This window comes from Sciurus carolinensis, chromosome 9 (genome assembly GCF_902686445.1).
Source record: "Sciurus carolinensis chromosome 9, mSciCar1.2, whole genome shotgun sequence".
Lineage (NCBI taxonomy): Eukaryota > Metazoa > Chordata > Mammalia > Rodentia > Sciuridae > Sciurus > Sciurus carolinensis.
Window position 1 is genome coordinate 26804697 of NC_062221.1, and position 25942 is coordinate 26830638.

The 25942-nt window shown below is 35.3% G+C and overlaps 1 protein-coding gene and 1 pseudogene across 1 annotated transcript in view; both read right to left on the reverse strand.

Moving 5' to 3' along the window:
• The window catches only part of Dock3 (dedicator of cytokinesis 3), a 712604-nt gene that overhangs the window by 163482 nt on the left and 523180 nt on the right, over positions 1-25942 (reverse strand). Inside the window, 3 exon segments of the mRNA XM_047563117.1 lie at positions 8926-9073; positions 10411-10471; positions 20837-20918. Of these exon segments, the coding sequence (XP_047419073.1) occupies positions 8926-9073; positions 10411-10471; positions 20837-20918 (291 nt within the window).
• On the reverse strand, positions 18113-19885 carry LOC124992387 (leucine-rich repeat protein SHOC-2-like; annotated as a pseudogene).

Consider the following 25942-nt stretch of genomic DNA (forward strand, 5'->3'; position numbering starts at 1 on the left):
ATTACAGAACATTCTCAGCAAAATATTCCATGAGGAAGAGATGAAAAACAACGATGCAAATCAGCAACGGGAGGAACTAGCCTAAAGGAATAGCCAAATAAAGGAAAAACCAAATCATGTCAAAAAACAAAAATGAGTCAAATGACTGGGAATACAAATCATATCACAATAATAACCCCGAATGTTAATGGCCTGAACTCACCCATCAAAAGACATAGACTGGCAGATTGGATTAAAAAGAAAAATCCAACAATATGCTGCCTGCAAGAGACTCATCTCATAGAAAGAGATACCCATAGACTAAAGGTGAAAGGATGGGAAAAAGCATACCATGTGCACGGACACAGCAAAAAAGCTGGAGTAACCATTCTCATTTCAGAAAATGTGAACCTCAAGTCAAGACTAGTCAGAAGGGATAAAGAGGGACATTACATACTGCTTAAGGGAAGCATAAATCAGCAAGACATAACAATCATAAATATCTATGCCCCAAACATTGGCTCATCCATGTACGTCAAACAAATCCTTCTCAATTCCAGAAATCAAATAGACCACAACACAATAATACTAGGTGATTTTGACACACCTCTCTCACCACGGACAGATCTTCGAAACAAAAATTGAATAAAGAAACCATAGATCTCAATAACACAATCAACAATTTAGACTTAATAGACATATAAAGAATACACCATCCAACAAAGAAATTACACTTTCTTCTCAGCAGCACATGGATCCTACTCTAAAATAGACCATATTTTATGCCACAAAGCTACTGTTAGCAAATACAAGAAGATAGAGATACTACCTTGTACTCTATCAGATCATAATGGATTGAAATTAGAAATAAATGACAGAATAAAAAACAAACTTCTCCAATACCTGGAGATTAAATAATACGCTATTATATGATGAATGGATAACAGAAGACATCAGGAGGGAAATAAAAAAATTCTTAGAAGTAAACGAGAACAAAGACACATCATATCAAAATCTCTGGGACACTATGAAAGCAGTACTTAGAGGAAGATTTATTTCATGGGGCACATTCAACAAAAGAAGTAGATCAACAAATAAACAACTTAACACTACAGCTCAAAGCCCTAGAAAAACAAGAGCAGACCAACACCAAAAGTAGTAGAAGACAGGAAATAGTTAAAATCAGAGCCAAAATCAATGAAATTGAAACAAAAGAAACAATCGGAAATATTAACAAAATAAATAGTTGGTTCTTTGAAAAAATAAACAAAATTTATAAACCCTTAACCACCTTAACAAAGAGAAAGAGAGAGAAAACTCAAATTACTAAAATTCGGAATGAACAAAGAAATATCACAACAGACACGAGTGAAATACAAAACATAATTAGAAGCTATTTTGAAAATCTATACTCCAACAAAACAGAAAACCTCGAAGACATTAACAAGTTTCTAGAGACATATGAATTACCTAAACTGAACGAGGAGGACATACACAACTTAAATAAATCAATTTCAAGCAATGAAATAGAAGAGGTCATCAAAAGCCTACCAATAAAGAAAAGTCCAGGACCAGATGGGTTCTCAGCCGAGTTCTACAAAACCTTTAAAGAAGAGCTCATTCCAATACTCCTCAAACTATTCCATGAAATAGAAGAGGAGGGAACCCTACCAAACTCGTTCTATGAAGCCAATATCACCCTGATACCTAAACCAGACAGAGACACATCAAGGAAAGAAAATTTCAGACCAATATCCTTAATGAACATCGATGCAAAAATTCTCAACAAAATTTTAGCAAATCGCATACAAATATATATTAAAAAGATAGTGCACCATGATCAAGTGGGTTTTATCCCAGGGATGCAAGGTTGGTTCAACATTCGGAAATCAATAAATGTCATTCACCATATCAACAGACTTAAAGTTAAGAATCACATGATTATTTCAATAGATGCAGAAAAAGCATTTGATAAAATACAGCATCCCTTCATGCTCAAAACACTAGAAAAAATTGGGGTAATGGGAACATTCCTAAACATTATAAAGGCCATCTACGCTAAGCCCATGGCTAATATCATTCTAAATGGTGAAAAACTGAAAGCGTTCCCCCTAAAAACTGGAACAAGGCAGGGATGCCCTCTTTCACTGCTTCTATTCAACATCGTCCTTGAGACTCTAGCCAGAGCAATCAGACAAACCAAAGAAATTAAAGGGATACGAATAGGAAAAGAAGAACTCAAACTATCCCTGTTCGCTGATGACATGATTATATATTTAGAGGAACCTGGAAATTCCACCAGAAAACTTTTAGAACTCATAAGTGAATTCAGTAAAGTAGCAGGTTACAAGATCAATGCTCATAAATCCAATGCATTTTTATACATAAGTGATGAATCTTCAGAAAGAGAAATTAGGAAAACTACCCCATTCACAATAGCATCGAAAAAAATAAAATACTTGGGAATCAATCTCACAAAAGAGGTGAAAGACCTCTACAATGAGAACTACAGAACACTAAAGAAAGAAATTCAAGAAAACCTTAGAAGATGGAAAGATCTCCCATGTTCCTGGATAGGCAGAATTAATATCGTCAAAATGGCTATACTACCTAAAGTTCTATACAGATTCAATGCAATTCCAATTAAAATCCCAATGATGTACCTCGCAGAAATAGAGCAAGCAATTATGAAATTCATCTGGAAGAATAAAAAACCTAGAATAGCTAAAGCAATCCTCAGTAGCAAGAGCGAAGCAGGGGGTATTGCAATACCAGATCTTCAACTCTACTACAAAGCAATAGTAACAAAAACGGCATGGTATTGGTACCAAAATAGACAGGTAGATCAATGGTACAGAATAGAGGACATGGACACAAACCCAAATAAATACAATTTTCTCATACTAGACAAAGGTTCCAACAATATGCAATGGAGAAAAGATAGCCTCTTCAACAAATGGTGCTGGGAAAACTGGAAAACTATATGCAATAGAATGAAATTAAACCCCTATCTCTCACCCTACACAAAACTCAACTCAAAATGGATCAAGGATCTCAGAATCAGACCAGAGACCCTGCATCTTATAGAAGAAAAAGTAGGTCCAAATCTTCAACTTGTTGGCTCAGGATCAGATTTCCTTAACAGGACTCCCATAGCACAAGAAATAAAAGCAAGAATCAACAACTGGGATAGATTCAAACTAAAAAGCTTTCTCTCAGCAAAGGAAACTATCAGAAATGTGAAGAGAGAGCCTACAGAGTGGGAGAATATCTTTGCCAACCATACCTCAGATAGAGCGCTAATTTCCAGAATCTATAAAGAACTCAAAAAACTCTACACGAAGAATACAAATAATCCAATCAACAAATGGGCTAAGGAAATGAACAGACACTTCACAGAAGAAGATGTACAAGTAATCACCAGATATATGAAAAAATGTTCAACATCCCTAGTAATAAGGGAAATGCAAATCAAAACTACCCTAAGATTTCATCTCACCCCAATTAGAATGGCGATTATCAAGAATACAAGCAACAATAGGTGTTGGCGAGGATGTGGGGAAAAAGGTACACTCATACATTGCATACACTACAGCTCAAAGCCCTAGAAAAACAAGAGCAGACCAACACCAAAAGTAGTAGAAGACAGGAAATAGTTAAAATCAGAGCCAAAATCAATGAAATGGAAACAAAAGAAGCAATCGGAAAAATTAACACAATAAATAGTTGGTTCTTTGAAAAAATAAACAAAATTGATAAACCCTTAGCCACCCTAACAAAGAGAAAGAGAGAGAAAACTCAAATTACTAAAATTCAGAATGAACAAGGAAATATCACAACAGACACAAGCGAAATAAAAAACATAATTAGACGCTATTTTGAAAACCTATATTCCAACAAAACAGAAAACCTCAAAGACATCAACAAGTTTCTAGAGACATATGAATTACCTAAACTGAACGAGGAGGACATACACAACTTACATAAATCAATTTCAAGTAATGAAATAGAAGAGGTCATCAAAAGCCTACCAACAAAGAAAAGTCCGGGACCAGATGGGTTCTCAGCAGAGTTCTACAAAACCTTTAAAGAAGAGCTCATTCCAATACTCCTCAAAGTATTCCATGAAATAGAAGAGGAGGGAACTCTCCCAAACTCATTCTATAAAGCCAATATCACCCTGATACCTAAAGCAGACAGAGACACATTGAGGAAAGAAAATTTCAGACCAATATCCTTAATGAACATTGATGCAAAAATTCTCAACAAAATTTTAGCAATTCGCGTCCAAAAATACATTAAAAAGATAGTGCACCACAATCAAATGGGTTTTATTCCAGGGATGCAAGGTTGGTTCAACATTCGGAAATCTATAAATGTCATATCGACAGACTTAAAGTTAAGAATCACATGATTAGTTCGATAGATGCGGAAAAAGCATTTGATAAAATACAGCATCCCTTCATGCTCAAAACACTAGAAAATTGGGATAGTGGGAACATTCCTTAACATTGTAAAGGCCATGTACGCTAAGCCTATGGCCAATATCATTCTAAATGGTGAAAAACTGAAAGCATTCCCCCTGAGAACTGGAACAAGACAGGGATACCCTCTTTCACCACTTCTATTCAACATCGTCCTTGAAACTCTAGCCAGAGTAATTAGAAAAACCAAAGAAATTAAAGGGAAATGAATAGGAAAAGAAGAACTGAAACTATCCCTGTTTGCTGATGACATGATTATATATTTAGAGGAACCCGGAAATTCCACCAGAAAATTTTTAGAACTCATAAGTGAATTCAGTAAAGTAGCAGGTTACAAGATCAATGCTCATAAATCCAATGCATTTTTATACATAAGTGATGAATCTTCAGAAAGAGAACTTAGGAAAACTACCCCATTCACAATAGCATCGAAAAAAATAAAATACTTGGGAATCAATCTCACAAAAGAGGTGAAAGACCTCTACAATGAGAACTACAGAATACTAGAGAAAGAAATTCAAGAAAACCTTAGAAGATGGAAAGATCTCCCATGTTCTTGGATAGGCAGAATTAATATTGTCAAAATGGCCATACTACCAAAAGTGCTTTACAAATTCAGTGCAATTTCAATTAAAATCCCAATGACGTACCTTACAGAAATAGAGCAAGCAATTATGAAATTCATCTGGAAGAATAAGAAATCCAGAATAGCTAAAGCAATCCTCAGCAGAAAAATGAAGCAGGGGGTATAGCAATACCAGACCTTCAACTCTACTACAAAGCAATAGTAACAAAAACAGCATGGTATTGGTACCAAAATAGACAGGTAGATCATTGGTATAGAATAGAGGACATGGACACAAACCCAAATGAATACAATTTTCTCATACTAGACAAAGGGGCCAAAAATATGCAAGGTGAAAAGATAGCCTCTTCAACAAATGGTGCTGGGAAAACTGGAAACCCATATGCAACAGAATGAAATTAAACCCCTATCTCTCAACCTGCACAAAACTCAACTCAAAATGGATCAAGGACCTCGGAATCAGACCAGAGACCCTGCATCTTATAGAAGAAAAAGTAGGTCCAAATCCTCAACTTGTTGGCTTAGGATCAGACGTCCTTAACAGGACTCCCATAGCACAAGAAATAAAAGGAAGAATCAATAACTGGGATAGATTCAAACTAAAAAGCTTTCTCTCAGCAAAGGTAACTATCAGCAATGTGAAGAGAGAGCCTACAGAGTGGGAGAAAATCTTTGCCACTCATACTTCAGATAGAGCACTAATTTCCAGAATCTCTAAAGAACTCAAAAAACTCTACACCAAGAATGCAAATAATCCAATCGACAAATGGGCTAAGGAAATGAACAGACACTTCATAGAAGAAGATGTACAAGCAATCAACAGATATATGAAATAAGTTCAACATCTCTAGTAATAAGAGAAATGCATATCAAAACTACCCTAAGATTCCATCTCACCCCAATTAGTATGGCGATTATGAAGAACACAAGCAACAATAGGTGTTGGCGAGGATGTGGGGAAAAAGGTACACTCATACATTGCTGGTGGGGTTGCAAATTAGTGCAACCACTCTGGAAAGCAGTATGGAGATTCCTCAGAAAGCTTGGAATGGAACCACCATTTGACCCAACTATCCCACTCCTTGGCCTATACCCAAAGGACTTAAAATCAGCATACTACAGAGATACAGCCACATCAATGTTCCTAGCTGCTCAGTTCACAATAGCCAGATTGTGGAACCAACCTAGATGTCCTTCAGTTGATGAATGGATAAAGAAACTGTGGTGTGTGTATGTGTATATATATATATATGGAATACAGTGGAGTGAGATGATAATATATATATATATAAAATGGGATATTACTCCGCCATAAAGAATGATAAAATTATTGCATTTGCAGGCAAATGGATGAAATTGGAGAATATCATGGTAAGTGAGATAAGCCAAACTCAAAAAACCAAAGGATGAATGATCTCACTGACAAGTAGATGATGACATATAATGGGGGGTGGAGGGGTTTGCGTTAGGGTTAGGGTTAGGTTTAGGGTTAGGGTTAGGGAGGGGAACAAGAATGGAGGAAGGAAGGACTCTATAGAGGGAAAAGAGGGGTAGGTAGGGTCGGGGGGAAGGGAACAAATGGCAGAATGAATCAAACAACACTGCCCTGTGTAAATTTATGATTACACGAATGATATGCCTTTAGTCCGTGTACAGAGAATCAAAATGTATCCCATTTGTTTACAATAAAAAAAATTAACAAATGAAAAATTATCCTACATTTTAATTCTGTAAACCTTCAAAAGAAAAAATTTAAAAGCCTAATATTTCTTTTTTATTCTGTCAATATTTTTAAAATTTATTTTTATTTTTACAGACTGCATTTTGATTCACTGTACACAAATGGGGAATAATTTTTCATTTCTGTGGTTGTACACAATGTACATTCACACCATTTGTGTAATCATATATGTACATAGGGTAATGTTTGTCTTATTCTTTCTTTCGCCCATCCCCCATTTCCCTCTACACAATCCAAAGTTCGTCCATTTTTCTCTTACCCCCCATTCCCATCCCCTCCCCATTATATATCATCATCCACTTATCAGAGAAAACATTCGGCCTTTAAAAAGGCTATCATTTCTATAGACACATCTTTCTTTGACTTTTAGAACTGATATATTAGACACAAACTGTACAAAGGAACTAAGAAAATGCTACCCATGAATCCCACTTCTTACAGTGATACACTGATACTGAAGGTTCTGTTGTTTTAGAAGCAAGCAGGCAAACCAAGCCTGACAGCATGACTTCAGGAGTGATGCTGTGTGAGTCCCCATTGCAATGAGAATTTCACTGAAGCAAGAAACATCTGATATATGCAAAAAGATACAATTCTTAGTGCAGCTACTAGGGAAGCTGAGGCAGGGGGAATCACAAGTTTAACTTAGCAAGACTCCATCTCAAAATTTAAAAATAGGGCTGATGGTTGAGGTCAGTGGTAGAACACTTGCCTTAGCATATATAAAGCCCTGTGTTTGATCTTCAGAAATGAAAAAAAAAATACAATTCTGGGGGCTAGCCATAGAGCCTTTGTTCCTTATATGGAATACAGTGGAGTGAGATGATAATAATGATTTTGTATTTCTGTTTAGTCTTTTTCAAAGGGAGGAAGGCATATGATTAAGCAGGACTGCCTCCCACTAATAAAGAAACTCAGGATATGGAGAAAGTCTGTGACTGATGAATGCAAGCAGGACAAAATGGCTAAATTTTTCTTTGTAAGTTGCTATGTCAAAGGAAGATCCTCAACCTACAAAGTACACAACTTTGAACATAACCGAGCTGAAGGAAAAATAGGTAATGAGGATATTTTGGGCTTTTATTTTGAAATTAATCAAATGTGATTGATTATACAAAGTTCCAGTTTGATAAAGTGTAATTATTACTTCATGTTGAAGTTGGGCAGAACAACAGATAATGAAGAAAAACCTACATACCATATTATGGTAAAGATATATTTACATGGTGATTGATAATATTTGACTTAATATGGAAAGGTGATATTAGTTTAAAACAAAAAATTATCAGAAATACATTTGTTTTTAAAAACCTATTAAACTCACCACCTAGCTTTTCTTTAAATTACTCTTATTTGTATCTAAATCTCTATTAAAATAAAGGCAAACTATGTCTGAAATCTGTTTCTCTTCTTCATTCTGCTTTTTCTGCTGCTTAACAAGAATCAAGAGGAAGGGAATGGTGATGTAGCTCAGTGGTAAAGTGCCTGTCTAGCATGTGAGAATTCCTGGGGGAGGGAGAAAGGGGTGAAAGAGTCATGAGAGATGAACTGCTTCTATAAGGCAGACCCCTTGACTAAAGAACACTAAAAATAATCCTATGCCTGGTTGGATGTGAGTTAGATATCTGTGGTGGCAGAAGTTATGAGTAAGATCTTTATTCCTCAGAAAAACTTTAATTCAAAGACAGGGCAAACTGGCTCATGATCATTCTTTCAAGCCATCTGAATCACTGACCAACTCAGAATAACTGATGGACAGAAGATTCTTTTATATCCAAGACATTTGAGAAGTTATTTCGTTAATTCTCCTGCAAATACATAATAAGGTTGGTTCATTCTGGAGAGAAAGTGAACATGCTGGAGAGAACAGGAAATGTCTACTATCAGAATTCCACTTTAGGACAGAAGTTTCCAAATTCAGCTGTTTAAGAATCATCTGGGAAGCTTATTAAAAATAAAGATGGCTGGGCCCCACCCCAAACCTTAGATCAAAATCTTTGCATAAAAAAAAAAAAAACAAAAACAACTTCCAACCCTAAATCCTGGTGATTCTGTGTTCACAAGGGTTAAGAGAGCTGCTCTCAGGGCAGTGTTGGGAAGTCCTGTGGTGCAAATCATGGTTATCTATTACTCACGTGTAAACCTTAAGAACAAAATCCTTTTCTTCCTTTAATTCTGTAAGTGACTGGAGAACATCCAAGATGCTTAGGACTGCACAGCCATATGGTCGCCTGTAGTGCAGATGAGCAGGACCCTTCTTGGAGTCATTCAGGAGCATTCGGCCTTGGGCACAGCAGAAAGCACTAGTCACACTGAGAACTCCATGCCCCTCTCCATCATCTCCTGATTGTCATTCAAGGATACCAGAGCTACAGGAACCTAAGAGATCCTCCAAGTTGAAAGACTAAAGGGTTGAAGGGAATCATTCAAGGATAGTTATTTAAAAAAAAGAAACAGAACAAAACAAATAGGCCTTTGGCCAAGGCTCTCTTCTACACCACACTCAGTCAATCATCCTTATCATCTATCTCTAAACCAACACAACAGTCCATTTATTAATCACATGAGAATAAATGAGTGACCTTATGAATTTCTTTGAAAAATCAATGTGCTAATACATTTAAACTTGACAGGTAAATTAAGGATAGAAAGTTCAATATTTTTAGCTGCTGGTTAGAAACTATGTGTGCACAGATAAGGAGGATACTGTGTTCCTCTTTCAACTAAATTCTGTGGCCACAGGTGTTCCAGAACCACTGTGGGAGTGGAAACCATCTTAAGCAGTGGATAGATGCTTCCTTCTCCTATTTATCAACACTGTGCCAACAGTGGCAAGAGGACTGGTAAATTCTAGAACCTCGACAACAAATGCTTTAGTAATTACACAAAAATAGTCATTTTTTGGTAAGGGATTAAAAAATATCCTTTGACAAAAATATACAAAATGATATGCTATAACCCAAACTACGAAGGAAATTTGATTAGTAATAGGTGCAAAAGTTATGCCATAAACTTGAAATAAGGCTGGACAAACCCACAATAGAATAGTAATGAAAATCATTTTTTAAAAAATTCAGTTGGAGTAGAAATGAAATGCTATCCTTTTGGAATGATGACAGTAACTCTAATTTTGTGGAAAATGGCATAGATAGATAATTTTGGACACAAACTACAGCAAAGGGAATGACCATCTGTTAAGTTGGCACTGCTGGTAACTTGCTATAGAATTTTTGAGGGGGAAGGTACGTATACAGGCAGGGCATTATGACTGAGAGAATATCTTAAACCAGATCACTTAAAATAAAAAGTTTGAAAAGAACCCCACCATTATGTGTAATTATAATGCATCAGTAAAAGAAAATTAAAAATTAAAAATTTTGGGTCTAAAAGCAAATAGGGAGAAGGTTTCAAATGAAAAACAGTGCATTCATTTATATCAAACATAGCTACTGTAGCAGCTGAGCTTAATATAGAGCTCAAACAATAACAAAAAAAGCACATTTTAATCCTGAGACCTAAATGAAAGGAAAGAGTTGGGAAGAAGAAAAAACTTAGGCATAGGAAATACTTATTCCAAGCAGGCCAGTCTTAGTCATATGAATGGATAAGGTGGACAGTACCTATTCGGATCACATGGGCAACAATATATAAGTCTCTCTTCATGTCTTTGCTGCTCAGATCCTAAGAAAAGAAAAGGAAAAAAAAAGTAAATTCAGGCAAGTAATACACAGAAAATAATAAATTTTCATTTTGAACCCCATAGTGCTTTGCATTTAGTTTATGTTATAGATGGGGGGAGGGAAATTACAATACATGATACTGTAGTGTTTATGAGATTGATGTGAAAATTTGGATATCTTATATGCTTTGGATGTTTATTTTACTGATAATATTTTCATCTCTCATTTAGACTACCCCCCAAAACCCAAATATTTACAAAAGCTTTACTTTGAATATCTTCATAATTTTGCCTTTTTTCACTTTTAAAGAGTTCTCTTTTTATTATTAGTTCTACGTAACACTAGAATGCATTTTGACACATCATGCATAAATAGAGTATAACTTCTCATTCTTCTTGATGTACATGATGTAGAATCATACCAATCATGTAATCATATATGCACATAGAGTAATAATGTCTGATTCATTTTACTATCCTTGATCCCCTCCCTCCACTCCCCCTGCCTAATTCAAAGTACCTCTACTATTCCCTAGCCCCCACCTTCTTATCCTTATTGTGAATTAGCATTCGTGTATCAGAGAAAACTTTTGGCCTTGGTTTTTGAGATTGGCTTATTTCGCTTAGCATGATATTCTCCAACTCCATCCATTTACCAGCAAATGCCATAATTTCATTCTTCCTTAAGGCTGAGTAATATTCCATCATGTATAAGTACCACATTTTCTTTACACATTCATCTGTTGAAGGGCATCTAGGTTGGTTTCATAGTTTAGCTATTGTGAATTGAGGTACTATAAACATTGATGTTTGCCTCATGTTTATTCTATCATCATATAAAACATTTAGTCACAAAAGGAATAAATGGTTCAGAGCAGAAAAAAATCAGAAAACATCAAAAGCTTATCAATGACAAAAAGCTTACTTTCTACTCATTTTACATTTATTCCATTATTCACAAATGATTATTGCACACTGGCTATGTTCCTTCTAAAAGAGATTAATTTGAGGTGCCTGACTAGCTTAGTCTGTAGAGTATAGGACTCTTAAAAATGATTAACTTGGGACTGGAGATGTAGCTCAGTGGTAGAATGCTTGCCTAGCATGCACAAAGTCCTGGGTTCAATACACAGCACTGAAAAAAAAATGATTAATTTGGTTTTAGTGAAACATTGATCATTTGATATACATTTCAAAATTTAGACATTTATCATTTATACTGTTATAAAGTTAAAAATATTTTTATTGGAAAAATGTAAGGGCTTCCATTATTATTATTAGTTATTATTATTGTTATTATTATTTCCAGTATGATTGAATCCAGGGGAGCTTTAACGTTTATCTATATCCCTAGCTGTTTTTATTTTTTACTTTGAGACAAGGTCTCTCTAAGTTGCCCAACCTGGCTTGGAACTTGATCCTCCTGCCTCAGCCTCCAGAGTCACTGGGATTACAGTGTGTGCCACTATGCCTGGTCTAAGGGTTTCCTTTAAATAAACAAATCTGATTCAGATTCAGAAAATTTTAAAACCAGGGTTATAAAAAATCATTCTTACACATTAAGGATTCATCTTCAGAATATATTCTAAAATAAAATACTTGCTTACTTATATATTTTAGCACATATGGTTGAAGTTATAAAACTTTCTTTAATATATATTCTGTTTCAGATTTTTCATCAGGTCATCAACTCACTGTTCACTTCCAGTTATTACTGTGGGGGATTCAATGTTAATGAATGGGGGAAGGGTACCTTAATTCCATTTCCTTTCCATATTTCATCTTTTGATTGATTCCAGATCCCAACAAAGAAAACAAAGGAGGGAGTAGTCATGATTTGGAGTGACCTTAGAGACCCAGAGTTACCATTTTTTTAAAAAAAATTTATACTCTGTTAGAAGATTAGCATTAAGGTGTAGCAAGCAAGGCACCTAAGGGGTGAAATGTAAGAAGGTGCTCACTCTGAGGATACTGTGCCTTGCTTGCCTTGCCCTTGTTCCAGCCCTACCTTGTTGAATGACTGTGAACATATGAAAGAAAAGGAGATATTAAAAAATAATGTAAAATGGTGAAAATGAAGCTTTTTTCATAGTTAGTGTTTTAAATTTGATTACTTTTGGCATGAAAGTGAAGTTTTTAAATTCTATATAGTTAAAACATTTTGTCAAGGTCACAAAATAACAACATAATTGATATTTCTGGATCATACAGATATATTTTTACATGAAAGTTGTCTTTTAATATTGAAAAAAGATGTTTCAGGCTCCATTACAGCAATTCCTTTAATTTAGAAAGGAAATTAAAATAAAACTATCCAAAGTGTGCTATATTGTGACACTTAAGATGGTTACTAAATAATAAACAAAAATTGAAAAACAGGTTACCATTTTTATACTTTTGGGGATTAAAATATGTCTATTACTGATGGATCTAGAAAGGTTTGATAGATTTCAAAATGAAACGATTCCTTCTATTATAGGCCAGATTATGTTAATTCAAACTATCAAATGATAGCATAATTATCAACTCCAGCATACCTGGACAATTCGAGCCAGTTACCAAAGATTACTAAATATTAATCAGATAGGTTATACACAAAAACACTAAACTTCTCCCTTGGCTGGACTCAGTGGACTAAAGGAAGAAGTCTGAAGTTTAATTTATGGTATTTTCCATGTGGTTTAATAGGCTTTTTTTTTCTAATTTATATATGGTACTCAGAACTCTCGGAAGTATTTATTGGAGACCAATAAAAATAAGACAATAATAATCAGTGCAAGAAGAATATTTTAAGTAAAATTATTATGTGGGTTCCAAATAATTTCAATGTAAAAATATTTTATTAAATGCAAGTGCATGGTTGAACATAGCTACCATAGAGTTATTAAAACATACTCTTCAAGATTAAGTACCAAGTGTGGCTACTCATGTTAAAATACAAAGACCTGTAAAACCAAGATGGAAAGAGAGGTGATGTACTCACCATTAATCTAATGAGTGGGATTTGAATCCTAACTGCAATGGCAGGGATTAGATTTGCTCACTGGACCATACCATTTAATCCTATGTAACTAGGAGGCTGTTCACCCCCTACAGTGGGTAAAGATGAGTGAGGCCAGTGATTTAAGGCCCACTGCCTCAGTTATTTATGTTCAATTTAAAACTTGGAAAAGTTAGTTAATTTACTTCACTGTACCTGAGCTATTCTTTTTCTATGGAGATAATGGGACTTACAAATATAAAATATAGTCAATTTTTTTCACACTTGATCTGCAGAAAAGGATAAATATTTTTAATACATGATGTTATTACAGTAGTAACTTTGGAACTCCAGGAAATGGGTACCTAAAATCCCATTTTGAAATGTGGAAAAATATAAATAAATGTACAAAATATGATTTTAACAAATTCAGGGAAAATAGTACAGTTCTTTCTCTAGTTAATCACTCAAACATCACAGTAAGTAGCATATATTTACTTATTTATTTATGTAACAAATCATTTGCCACGCTCTGTGTGTGAGGTACTGGATATCTAGTAATGAGTAAACACACATAGATATGCTCTCACTCACTCATACACAGAGCCATCGTTTATCATGAAAGTCAGCTAATCCTCATTGTATTGGTCATTTACATAAATATGAAACTCGCCTCTTGGATAATATTCTTTCTTCACAGGAAACACATCTAACATTGTCATAGATTATAAGGTTTCAAAGAGAAAGAGTTGTGCCACTGATAATGTGACTATAATGTGGCTCTGAAATCTGCTAACTGCAAAATGGTCCCCTTTTCCTGATGTTGTTAGATTAAGAGATCAAAATCAACTAAGGTCATGGCTGCATTTTCTTTTTTTTTTAAATTTTACTTGTTCTTTTTAGTTATACATGACAGTAGAATGTATTTTGACATATCATGCATACTTGTGGCTACATTTTCTTGCATTTACTGAGACTTTGTAGCACATATGCCAATCAGGCCTTTAATATACAGGATTATATAATATCCATGCTCATAATAACCATGCTCAAGTCTTGGATAATAAGAAAACAGTTCCCACCTTTTTTTTTTTTTATATAGTGAAGTAAAACATGAAAGTCTTGTTCAGAAATCTCATGTGCTTTGTAAAAATTCTTCAAATTATGTTTGGAACCTTTTTTAAAAATCCAGGGCTGTTACTAAAAAGTGAACAATAGAAGTAATATATTTAGCAGGTTTGTTCTTTCCCAGTGTGGCAGAACAGGAGCATATCATGAGTATTGTATGCATCTTTGATTTATAAAGTTGGAGCTACAGTTTTGGCCTCTGGGCCCATATAGATAATTAAAATGCTAAATGAAAATTTTGGTTTACCGCAGTTACATTCAAATATCATCATAATTAAGTTCATTTTTCAAGTGACAAGGACTATACTCATCATATTTGAGGATAACACATGCACATAGGTCTGTTCCCACAAATCCAAGGAACAAGGCATCAACATTTTCTCTTGCTACTTTACCAGATACTAGAGGACTAGGTCCTGCAAACACCTTCTAAAGTTACTGAAACATTCTAGAGCGATGTGTCTTATCTCTTTCTATTTCAGAAATGAGGTCTCAGAGAAACTTTAGTGGTCAGGTACTCTCTTCTTTTTCTTGCATTATCTCCTAAGCCTTGAATGCTGAGTTCAAAGATGGACAAAACATTATTTTAGGTTGGCCAGATTTATAACTTTTTTTATATCTGGAACATTTATAGTTAAAGCTGTTACTGTGAAAGTAGTTTCAGACTCTGTAATAACATCATTTGACATTTTGAAAGATTAAGGTATAGTAATGAACTGAAGTCAGATGAACAAACAAAACAAATTTTAGCTTTCAAAGAAAATCACACATTAGATCCCCAGATAAATACTATTTGCATTTATGAGGCATAACGTAAACTTATAGATATCACCTACTAATCACACACCACATTCGAGGTCATTGACAATGTGAGACTACCACGTTTCCTAAGTTCAGTGAGGTTTTTTTTTTTTTTTTTTTTTTTTTTTTTTTTGCGGGGGGGCGGGGCGGGGATTGAATTCAGGGCATCCAACCACCCAGCCCTATTTTCTGTATTTTTAAATTTAGAGACAGGGTCTCATTGAGTTGCTTAGTTCCTTGCTATTTGAGGCTTTGAACTCATGATCCTCCTGCCTCAGCCTCCTGAGACACTGGGATTACAGGTGTGTGCTGCAGTGCCCGGCTTCAGTGAGTTTTGATGTACCTTAGTATCACTGAAACAGATCAAAAAATCCATAATAGTCAAAACAGTTTTACAATTGTGACAGTCTTGTTTTCTTTTTCAGCAAATAAGTGAACTCAAAGTTGGATAGTTTTTTGCCTTTTTAAAACTTTGATTTATTGTAATGTTTTCTCTGATCAGTGGATGATGATACATAACAGGGGGAAGGGAAGAATAGAGGATGGACAGATTGTGTAGAGGGAAATGAGGGGTGGGGAGGGGTGCGGGGAAGGAAAGATAATGAAATGGATAGTTTTTTTTTTTCTTAAAAAATTTTTAATAACTCCTCAGCTGTATACTATTTATATGTAACGCCACTTCTACATGAAGATTGGGATAATTTTGCATTTCTATTATAGATTAACATAAACAAAGGTAGGGGAACAAAATTGCCTTAAAAATTGCATCTATTTTCATTGAGAAACAATAACCATATTTTTCCAAGAAAAGATATTAGATTACTACCTTTAAAGTTCAAGTTTCATCACTATAATACCAACATATGAAATTTAAAAAAAACACACATACACACAAGCTCTAGGTAGAGCTGTAATAAACAAATTCCTTTTATAAACAAAATTTTAACTGAAAAGCCACAGTAGATGGAAAAAAGAAGAAAGGATATTACTTGGTAAAATCCAGTGACATCTACAATAGTTTTACAGCACATTTAAGCATTATAGGGTTTTATATCTTCACCTGCCTATCATTTCTTAGTTGTTCCTTATAAAATTGTCAATTATAAACATAGGTTTGACCTCAAACCTAGTCCTGAATTTGAGTGCCAGTAACAGCAAAATGGCCCGAATCTCTATCTTAATATCATAGTATTTTTAAAAAAAGTTTTGTTTAGAACACAATGTCCACCTAAATGGGGGAGGGGGAATCAGCAATCTGTAATTATGTAATAGTTATTCATTATATGGGAAGTGTTTTTTTAGGATGATACCTAGAATGTACTTACTCTGTGAGTTTCCTCAATAATTCAACTGAATACTACCAAAAGTTAAGAATACTACATAAGGGGCACACATTTACAATTCTGCTAGTCTTAAAGGCAGTAAAGCAAAAGAAAATATATCAAATAGTACACACACATCTTACATAACTTCCATGGAACTACCCATGGCTTCTGTGCAATATTTCTCTTTTCCATAACCATATTATCAACTATCAAGAAAGAAAAGATGAGATAAAAGTAATGGTACTGAACTGAATTGTTTGAAGCCAGTGCTCCATGTATGGGGAAAATTGCATTTAGTTCATCAGCAACACAGCACAGTGTGAAGATACTGTGCTTACGCACAGATATTTAGAACTGAAAGATGTACAAGGCAAGTCAAGATATAAAACCATAGTACACCGTTAAATAACCTTGAAACATACATATATTGCAGTTTTCAAAGAAAGACATTCATTTCATTGTACAAGGATAGGGAGAAATCCTTAAAGTTACCTATTGTAGTTTATGATATAATAAATACATATCTATATAGCATTGTATATACATATATAGAATGTGTTTATGTGTTATTTATTTGCCAATTTTTTTCTGTGAGTTTTTGTGGATTTGCAACTTTTAGGAATGGAAAAAAAAAAAAAAACCAAAACAAAAAACTTTTACTACAAATGTCTATTCCCCTACACTTAAGAAAACATATTTATAACAGGAAAGGTTTCAATATCCTCCCCTTTCTCAAAGACTCACTTCAGGTATTTTGCTTCACAAACTTGTAAGAGAAGCAAAATTAAAGGAATTAAAGATCTTTGTTTATTTTCACTTTGCCAGTTGTTTCAATGAGCAAATCAATTTTAATATTTAAACTGGCTGATGTAAATTCTTTACCAGAGAATAAAACTCTAGATTTGGCTGATTAAAACAGAGCAAATCAAAACACCAACAACAAAAAAATCCAGTGATTTACTCTGACTGTAAACAATATATAAAAATTTAAATCTTAAATTTCAAAGTAAGTTAAAGAAAATTCTACCTTCAGGGCCAATCATACTATAAAGATCTGACAATTGGTAATAGGAAAATGTATACAAAAAATTGCAACAAAATCATTTGCCCATTATTTTTCCTAAGAGAAACACAGCTAACTATATACTTCTGTCCCTTAATTTTAATAACTTCATAATTTGTTGGCAAATTTTTAAGCAAACTGGCATATCAGATTACACAACAAAAAAAAATCAATCAATTTCAGCAAAGAAAACTTACAAGCTTTTGTACAGAATTAAAAAAAATCTAAATGGCTATAATTCCTCTATTAGCAGAAACACATAATGCAATCTTTATAAATCTGCCAAATATATCAATATCTACATAGATACAGATATAGATATGAAACATTATGGTAGTCTATTTTGAACAGTGTGTGGGACCAGCAGATTTGTATCAGACCATGGCACGATATGAACCCTGCATTTTTAAGAACTGAATGATGAAAGAAGGTCCCCCAGCAACAATCTGAGGTGGAAGGTGACTGAGCGGATAGTTTTCAATACTCATGATTGAAAGCTTGCTGCAGAGAGCCAGCTCAAAGGGAAGGCTATGTAGGTTAGGGTTGTCATTCAAATACAGTTCTTCTAGGTTTTCCAGTGTACCAATTTCCTCAGGAAGATGAGTAGGCAGGTTCTCTCCAAGTCCTAGATGTGTGAGATTGGTAAGGTGACCAATGCCTCTGGGAAGAGTGGTCAACTGGTTGTTAGTCAAGACTAATTTCTGTAAATCTTTAAGATAAGCAATTTCATTTGGCAAGGATTCTAATTTGTTCTCCTCTAGATCCAACTCTCTTAACTTCCTAAGGTTTCCAAGACCATGGGGAAGCTTCTTTAGAAGATTGTTTGATAATATGAGAACCTCAAGAGAAACTAGACCAGATACATCCTCAGGGATGTTTGTGAGCTGATTAGTGGCTAAATTCAATTCTACCACGCTGGTCCAAGTTCCAAAGTCCAAAGGAAGTGATGTTAACTGATTGTTCTTCATATTCAGCTTACTTAATGCTTTTGCTCTAGAGAAAATTCCAAATGGGATTTTATTGATTCGATTGTGTTCCATGTTGAGCGAATAGATGGTGGAAAACTGTGATGGACCACTCACTGGATACAACTGGAAGCAATTTCTAGCTAAGGTCAAACTATTCAGTTTCACAAGACTTGATAAAAGACTCTCTGGTAAAGTAGAAATGTTACTGTTCTCTAAATTTAATTCTTCAAGTGCACTGCATTTTGCTAGTTCATCTGGGTATTGCTGACAGCCTGTTGTATCTCAGACCAAGACGATTTAAACTAGACAGGTTTCCTATAGTGTCTGGGAGGTCTAGTAGTTCATTGTGCTGCAAGTCAAGATTGGTTATCTGTGTGCAGTTTCCAATCTCCTTTGGAAGGTGTTTAAGTTGATTATGAGTTACATCCAGCGTAATGAGGTTACATAATTCACCATTTTAGCAGGTAGTTGTTTGATTTTGTTCTCTTGAATACTAAGCATGCTGAGTTTTGACAGGTTTTTGATGTCCTTTTCCACAGTAGTTATAAAATTAAAGCGAAGGTGGAAAGTGGTGAGAGAATCAAGCCTATACACCACTGAAGGAATTTCTCTCAGTTTATTATGCTGTAAATCAAGCATCTGAAGCTTCTCAAGTTATCAAGAGAGTCAGGCAAACTGGTAAGTGAATTTTCACTTAGAGTCAGTGTCATGAGATTTACTAGACAGCCCACCTCTGCTGGGAGGGACCGCAGTTTGTAACTGTATAAATAAAGTTCTGTTAATTGAATCAACTCTTTGATGATGGCAATATGTGTATAGACCTCTTGGATAAGTCCAAACACATTGAATTCTCTTCCCAGCATTTGTTGAGCTCTTTAATCACTTCTGCATTACTGGATTTTTTTCCTAGTTCCAGGTGCAGGATTTGGCTGTTTGATCATATTGTCAACTGAAAAAGCCACCCCTGGTTGGGCAGCACTGGAGTCGTTTTTTCCATCTTTGGCATCTTTCCCTTTGGTTTTAGGTTCTTTTTCTTTGCTTTCTTTCCCAAAACCTCCAGGGGCCTTTGCCTCCTTTTCTCTTTCCTTGGCTGATGGTACTTTGGGATCTTTCTCCTTAGAGTCTTTTTCTTTTCCTAAACTACTACTCATGATGACTCAAGCATGGAAAAAACTACATGAACTTTTACTTTATTTGCTAGCAATTGAATTCAGAGATAAAGAGACAAAGAGCCTACACAATCAAACAGGTGTTGGCTTGAAAAAGTCATCAGCATGGAGTAACATCCATCTGTTACATGTTGGATCTAAAAGCACTATGCCCGTTTCTGACAACTCATTCCAACTGGTAGATTGGTGCTGGTCAATCAATGATTCATTAGAATTCCTAGTACATCCAAGGCCCTCTGCTCAATCCCCAGCATGTCAGGAGCCCAGAGTCCACCATCCTCCTCGCTTGCCTCCTCAATAGTTTTTTAATGGAGTAAAAATAAAACAATCAATTTGAAGATTACACAGGTAATGTGGTATTGCGAGGTTTAGTACTTTTCATTAAGCAGATTTTACAATCTTCTCTGAGTTGATGGCTCCATGATTGCAGAGACCATGAACAACATCATGGCTATTCAGAAAAAAACTAATGTACGGATCACAGCAGAAAAAGATTCCCCATCTGGTATTTGAAAGAGGACTATTTAGTTTGACTCTTTTTATTTGAACTTACTAACAGACTGCTAAAGTGTAGATTTAGTGGGCACCTTTAAGATAAAACTATACTTATTTATTAGAGAAATTTCCAGTGCTTGGATAAGAATAGTAAAACAGACTTAAGTCAGATTTTGTGGGAGGTAGTTTATAAAATCTGCACCAGTGAAAGGTACTTGGTTATATTTCTTTAATAAAAATTCAGTTAAAAACCACGCATAATTTTGGTTCTCTATAAATATTTCATTAAAATTGGGTAGAAACATAAATCAAGTCCTATTGTCCCCAGTGTGAAGCAAATAATAAATGCTTGTTTCTAGGGTGACAATAGCCACATAGCAGGACCCCAGTTAGAGTCAATATCAAACAAAAAAAAAGGGAAAGAAAATTTGCACATACTGTAAAAAGGGCACACATTCGTTCTATCTTCTCTGGGTTCCTTGGCCCACCATTCTTGTTCAGTCTCACCAGAAACCGCTCACTGAAATGTAGGAAACAGAGAAAGAAAACTGTAAAGAACTATACACTCTAGAACAAATAAAAAAGGCATAGACACACATCTCAAATACTTACAGAACAGTCTGTAAGAGACAGGTGAGGCCCAAAACCCATGTTTGATAGCAAGACACCCTATTTTTTTTTCTGTGAGAAACAATATGCTGCAGTGCTGCAGACACTCCAAACTGCCTGATAGGTGTTGCTATTTACATGTTTGTTGTGGCAGCTGTGTGTTCTATATCTCAGAAGGGCAGCAATAAGGACTATGTCTTATATTTCCCCCCAGTTCCCTCAAAGCACCTGGTATGATGCTAAGCCCATTAACAAGTATCTACATTCTTTGACGTTAAGTACTCAGATCATAAAAAAATTCACTATACTACAGCTAAAAGAATCTATATTATCCAATTTACATTACCTATATGTAGCTCTGGAGAATCTATTTTAGGGCTAAGAAAAAAAAAAGACACTACAAGGACTTACAAAGACGTGTGAAAATTCAAAAACAACTGATGCATAATAACTAAAGCTGTAATTAGAATTTAAGTCAGTAAATATTTCATTCCTCAAATAATATAGGTAATTCCAGAAGGAAATTATTGAACTAAGAAAAGTAACAAACCCATAGATGTAGTATTTGCAACATTTGGAGAAATACCTCCTTTCTCTCAAATCTCTGTCCAGTTCCTATACAGAATCTCATTTTCATCTCTTCATACTAAGGTTCCCTACCAACTTAACAGGAAAACTGAGCCATGGTGAAGACAAAGTATGTGGCTCTAAAAGTAGTTAGCTTCCCTTGTGCCCCCAGTCATACTTACCGAATACATGTGATATCAGTAAAAGGGCAGGCATTAAAATACTCTGTTAGAATTATAAGATACACTATCAACTGCATGGTTTGATTAGTTGTATTCATTTGTTCATTTAGTTGACACAGTTGTTTTTTTTACTTTTTTTCCATTTTTGTTGGTACATTAAAGTTTTACATAATGGCAGGATTTGTTGTTACATATTTGTACATGCACAAAATATAACAATATAATTTGGTCAACATCATTCCCCAGTATTTCCCTTTTTCTTCCCTTCTTCCCTACTCTCCTGGTTCCTTTCCTGTACTCTACTGGTCTCTCTTCTATTTTCATGAGATGCCCCTGTCATCTTTCTTTTCCTTTTTCTTTTCTAGCTTCTACATATGAGAGAGAACATGAGACCCTTGATTTTCTGAGTTTGGCTTATTTCACTAAACATAACATTCTCAAATTCTATCCATTTTCCTGTAAATGACATAATTTTATTCTTCTTTATAGATGAATAAAACTGTGGATCATACATACCACATTTTCCTTATCCACTCATCCACTGACGGAAACTTAGGCTGGTTCCATCTTTTGGCTATTGTGAATGTGCTGCTATAAATGTGGGTATGTATGTATTACTATAGTATGCTGACTTTAACTCTTTAGGATAGACACCTAGAAATAGTATAGCTGGGTCATATGGTGGTACCATTCCTAACCCTAGTCTTTTGAGGACCCTTCATACCATTCATGGTGGTTGTACTAATTTACAATTCCACCAGTAGTGTAAAAGTGTTCCTTTTCTCTACATCCTCTCAAGCATTTATCACTGTTTATATCTTTTTTAAAAAAAGTTTGTTTCTTTTATTAACAAGGGCTTTGGTTATCTGAATCAAAATTTATTTAAAAGTGGGGTAGTGTTGGTGGTGGTTCAGGTCTTTGTTTTGTAAGGCAAACAGACACTTACTGCATGTTTGATTTCTGACCTCAAATGCCTGTTAGGTTTAGTACCCTGATGATTGGAAGAGATCTTCCCTGAAGTGATGCCTTTTCCTTTCTCCAGTTTTTCAAGGTTTTTTGTAGATTGTCTCGGATGCTCTTCTCTAAAGCTCCTGTAATGTGGGAGGATACTCTAGCACTGACATTTACTCTGTTGCTCTCTCTTTAGAATTTGTTATCACAAAGTGTCAGTTAGGTTGTCTAAATATATTTGCCTAGCAGATTACACAGTGTATATCAGACAGTATGCCACAAAATAAAACTCTCCTCCACTGTCTCACAGAACTGGAGTTCCAAAACATGCAGTCATCTTCCATCTCTACTGTCTTATGGCTTTTCCTAGCTTCCTGTAGAGCAGTCTTACTCATCACCTACAACCAAGTAGGGCAGTGCCTTCCCCTGAACCTCTAATGCTAGAAGATCCTGACCAAGTTTTCACAGGTTCCCATGTTCCAGAAAATAATCAGGTCACACATACAACAGCAAAATACAAGGTCATGTACAACATTTCCAAAACAGCAAAGTAAGAATAAATATGACCACTGAAATAGTTTTTGATTTAAGGTCCATTTCTCTTAGGAGAATATTCTTCCAACAAAAGTTTTCTTTCTAGAACCTATAGTTACCAAGGTTACCAAATATGGGCCATAATGGGGGTAAAACAAAACAACACAGAGAAAGCAACAAGCTGTTTCAGTTTCCTCCAGTGTCCATCTGTGCCAGCTGACCAGAGTCCATTAGCTACAAACAGCACTACCTCACAGTGACTTGCTCTTCTCTATACACTACACCAGCACCACCAGCATCTCTGCCATCTTGATCTCCCTTGTGTCACACAGTGGGGCTCCCTTGTGTCACACAGTGTGCTCTATGCACACTGCAGGTAGTTCAGGGTGCTCTTCTCTGAGGCCTCCACCTGCATCTTGATTTAGATGAGCATACTGTTCATGTCCCACAGATTGTTCCAATTGTGCAAATGTGCCCCAGCCATGCTTGGGGTCAGCACCAGGATGTCCTCATGCATCTCACTGATGACCAACAGCAGGAAGTACTTGAAGTCTTTGCCGGTTCCAAAACCGCCACCACCTCCAGCTCCCATTACTTTCAGGTGTGTATCTCTGTGCATCCCTGCTCAGGGCTCTCCAAATTCGCTTCAGTTTCTTTCCTTTATTTATGCCCTTAACTTCATAACTGCCACAGGAGGAAGTGCCTCAAACACACAGTGAGAACAAAATCCATTGTTTGTACTCTTGATGATTGCCAATTTAACTGGAGAATATAAAATCTCAATGTGGCTTTGATTTGCGTTTACCCAAATGGCTAATGATGTTGATATTTTTTCATATATTTGTTGGCCATTGGTATCTCTTCTTTTGAGAAATATCTGTCTTGTTCATTTGCCAATTTATTAAGTGGGTTATTTGTTTTTTTTGGTGTTTTTTGAGTTCTTATATATTCTGGATATCAATCCTCTGTCAGAAAAGTAGCTAGCAAAGATTTTCTCCCATTCTGTAGGTTCTTTTCTTCACATTCTTGTTTCCTTTGTTATGCAGAAGTTCTTTAATTTGATGTCCTCCATTTTTTCTATTGTTTCTTTTTAGTTATATGTGACAAATTCATTTTAACATAATAATAAAAATGTGGAATATATCATATTCTAGTTCAGAACCCAGTACCTCTCCTTCCCCTTCCCTTTCCTTTCCTGATCACCTGCTCCATTCCCTCTATTTATCTTTCTGCCATTTACCTATAGCTATTTTTTAGAATTATTTTTTTGTGGATGTACTCGATGGTGAAATTCACTATGGTATATTCATGATCATCTCCAGGTCCATTCATTTACCAGCAAATGTCATAAACTCATTCTTGTTTTTTTAAAAAAAAATTGTAATTGTAGGTGGACAGAATACCTTCATTTTATTTGTTTCTTTTTATGTGGCACTAAAGATTGAGCCCAGTGCCTCACACGTGCTAGGCAAGCACTCTGCAATTGAGCTACAGCCATAGCCTAAGTCATTCTTCTTTATGCTTGGGTAATACTCCACTGTGTATACACACCACAATTTCTTTATCCATTCATCTGTTGAAGGGCACCTAGGTTAGTTCCATAGCTTACTTATTATGGTTTGAGCTGCTATAAACACTGATGTGACTACATTACTGTACTGGGATGATTTTAAAATCCTTTGGGTATATACCAAGGAGTGGGATAACTGGGTCAAATGGTGGATCCATTCCAAGTTTTCTGAGGAATCTCCATTTCCAGAGTGGTTACACCAGTTTGCAGTCCCATCAGCATGTATGAGTATCCCCCTTTTCCCACATCCTTGCCAACATTTATTGTTACTTGTATTCTTGATAATTGCCATTCTGAGTGAGATAGAATGTCAGTGTAGTTTTAATTTGAATTTCTCTAATTCCTAGAGATGTTGAACATTTTCTTGATAAATTTTATTTCTTCTGTGAAGTATCTGCTTAGTTCCTTTGCCCATTTATTGAATGGATTATTTGATATTTTGGTGTTAATTTTTCAAGTTCTTTGTATATTCTGGATATTAACGCTCTGAGGTGGAAATATTTTCTCCCATTCTGTAGGTTCTCTCTTCATGTTCTTAATTGTTTCCTTTGCTGTGAAGAAGCTTTTTAATTTAATACCATCCATTTATTGACTTTTGACTATACTTCTTGAGCTTTAGGAGCCTTGTTAAGGAAGTCAGTTCCTGTGCTGGTAAGTTAGAATGTTGTGCCTACATTTTCTTCTGTCAGGTGTAGGGTTTCTGGTCTAATTCCTAGGTCTTTTGTGCAGGGTGAGAGACAGGGGTTAAATTTCATTGTACTACACATGAATTTCCAGTTTTCCAAGCACCATTTTTTAAAGAGGCTATCTTTTTCTCCAATGTATTTTGGCATTGGCATATCTCAAGTATGAGATAGCTGTATTCATGTGGGTCTGTCTCTGTGTCTTCTATTCTATTTCATTGGTCTTTGTACCTGTTTGGGCACCAATACCATGCTGTTTCTCTTTCTATAGCTCTCTAGTATAATTTAAGTTCTGGTATTATGATGCCTCCTGCTTGGCTACTGGGTCTCTTATTTTTCCAAATGAATTTCATAACTGCTTATTCTATTTCTATGAAGAACATCATTGGAATTTTGATGGGAATAACACTGAATCTGTATAGTTCTTTTAGGAGTATGGCCATTCTCT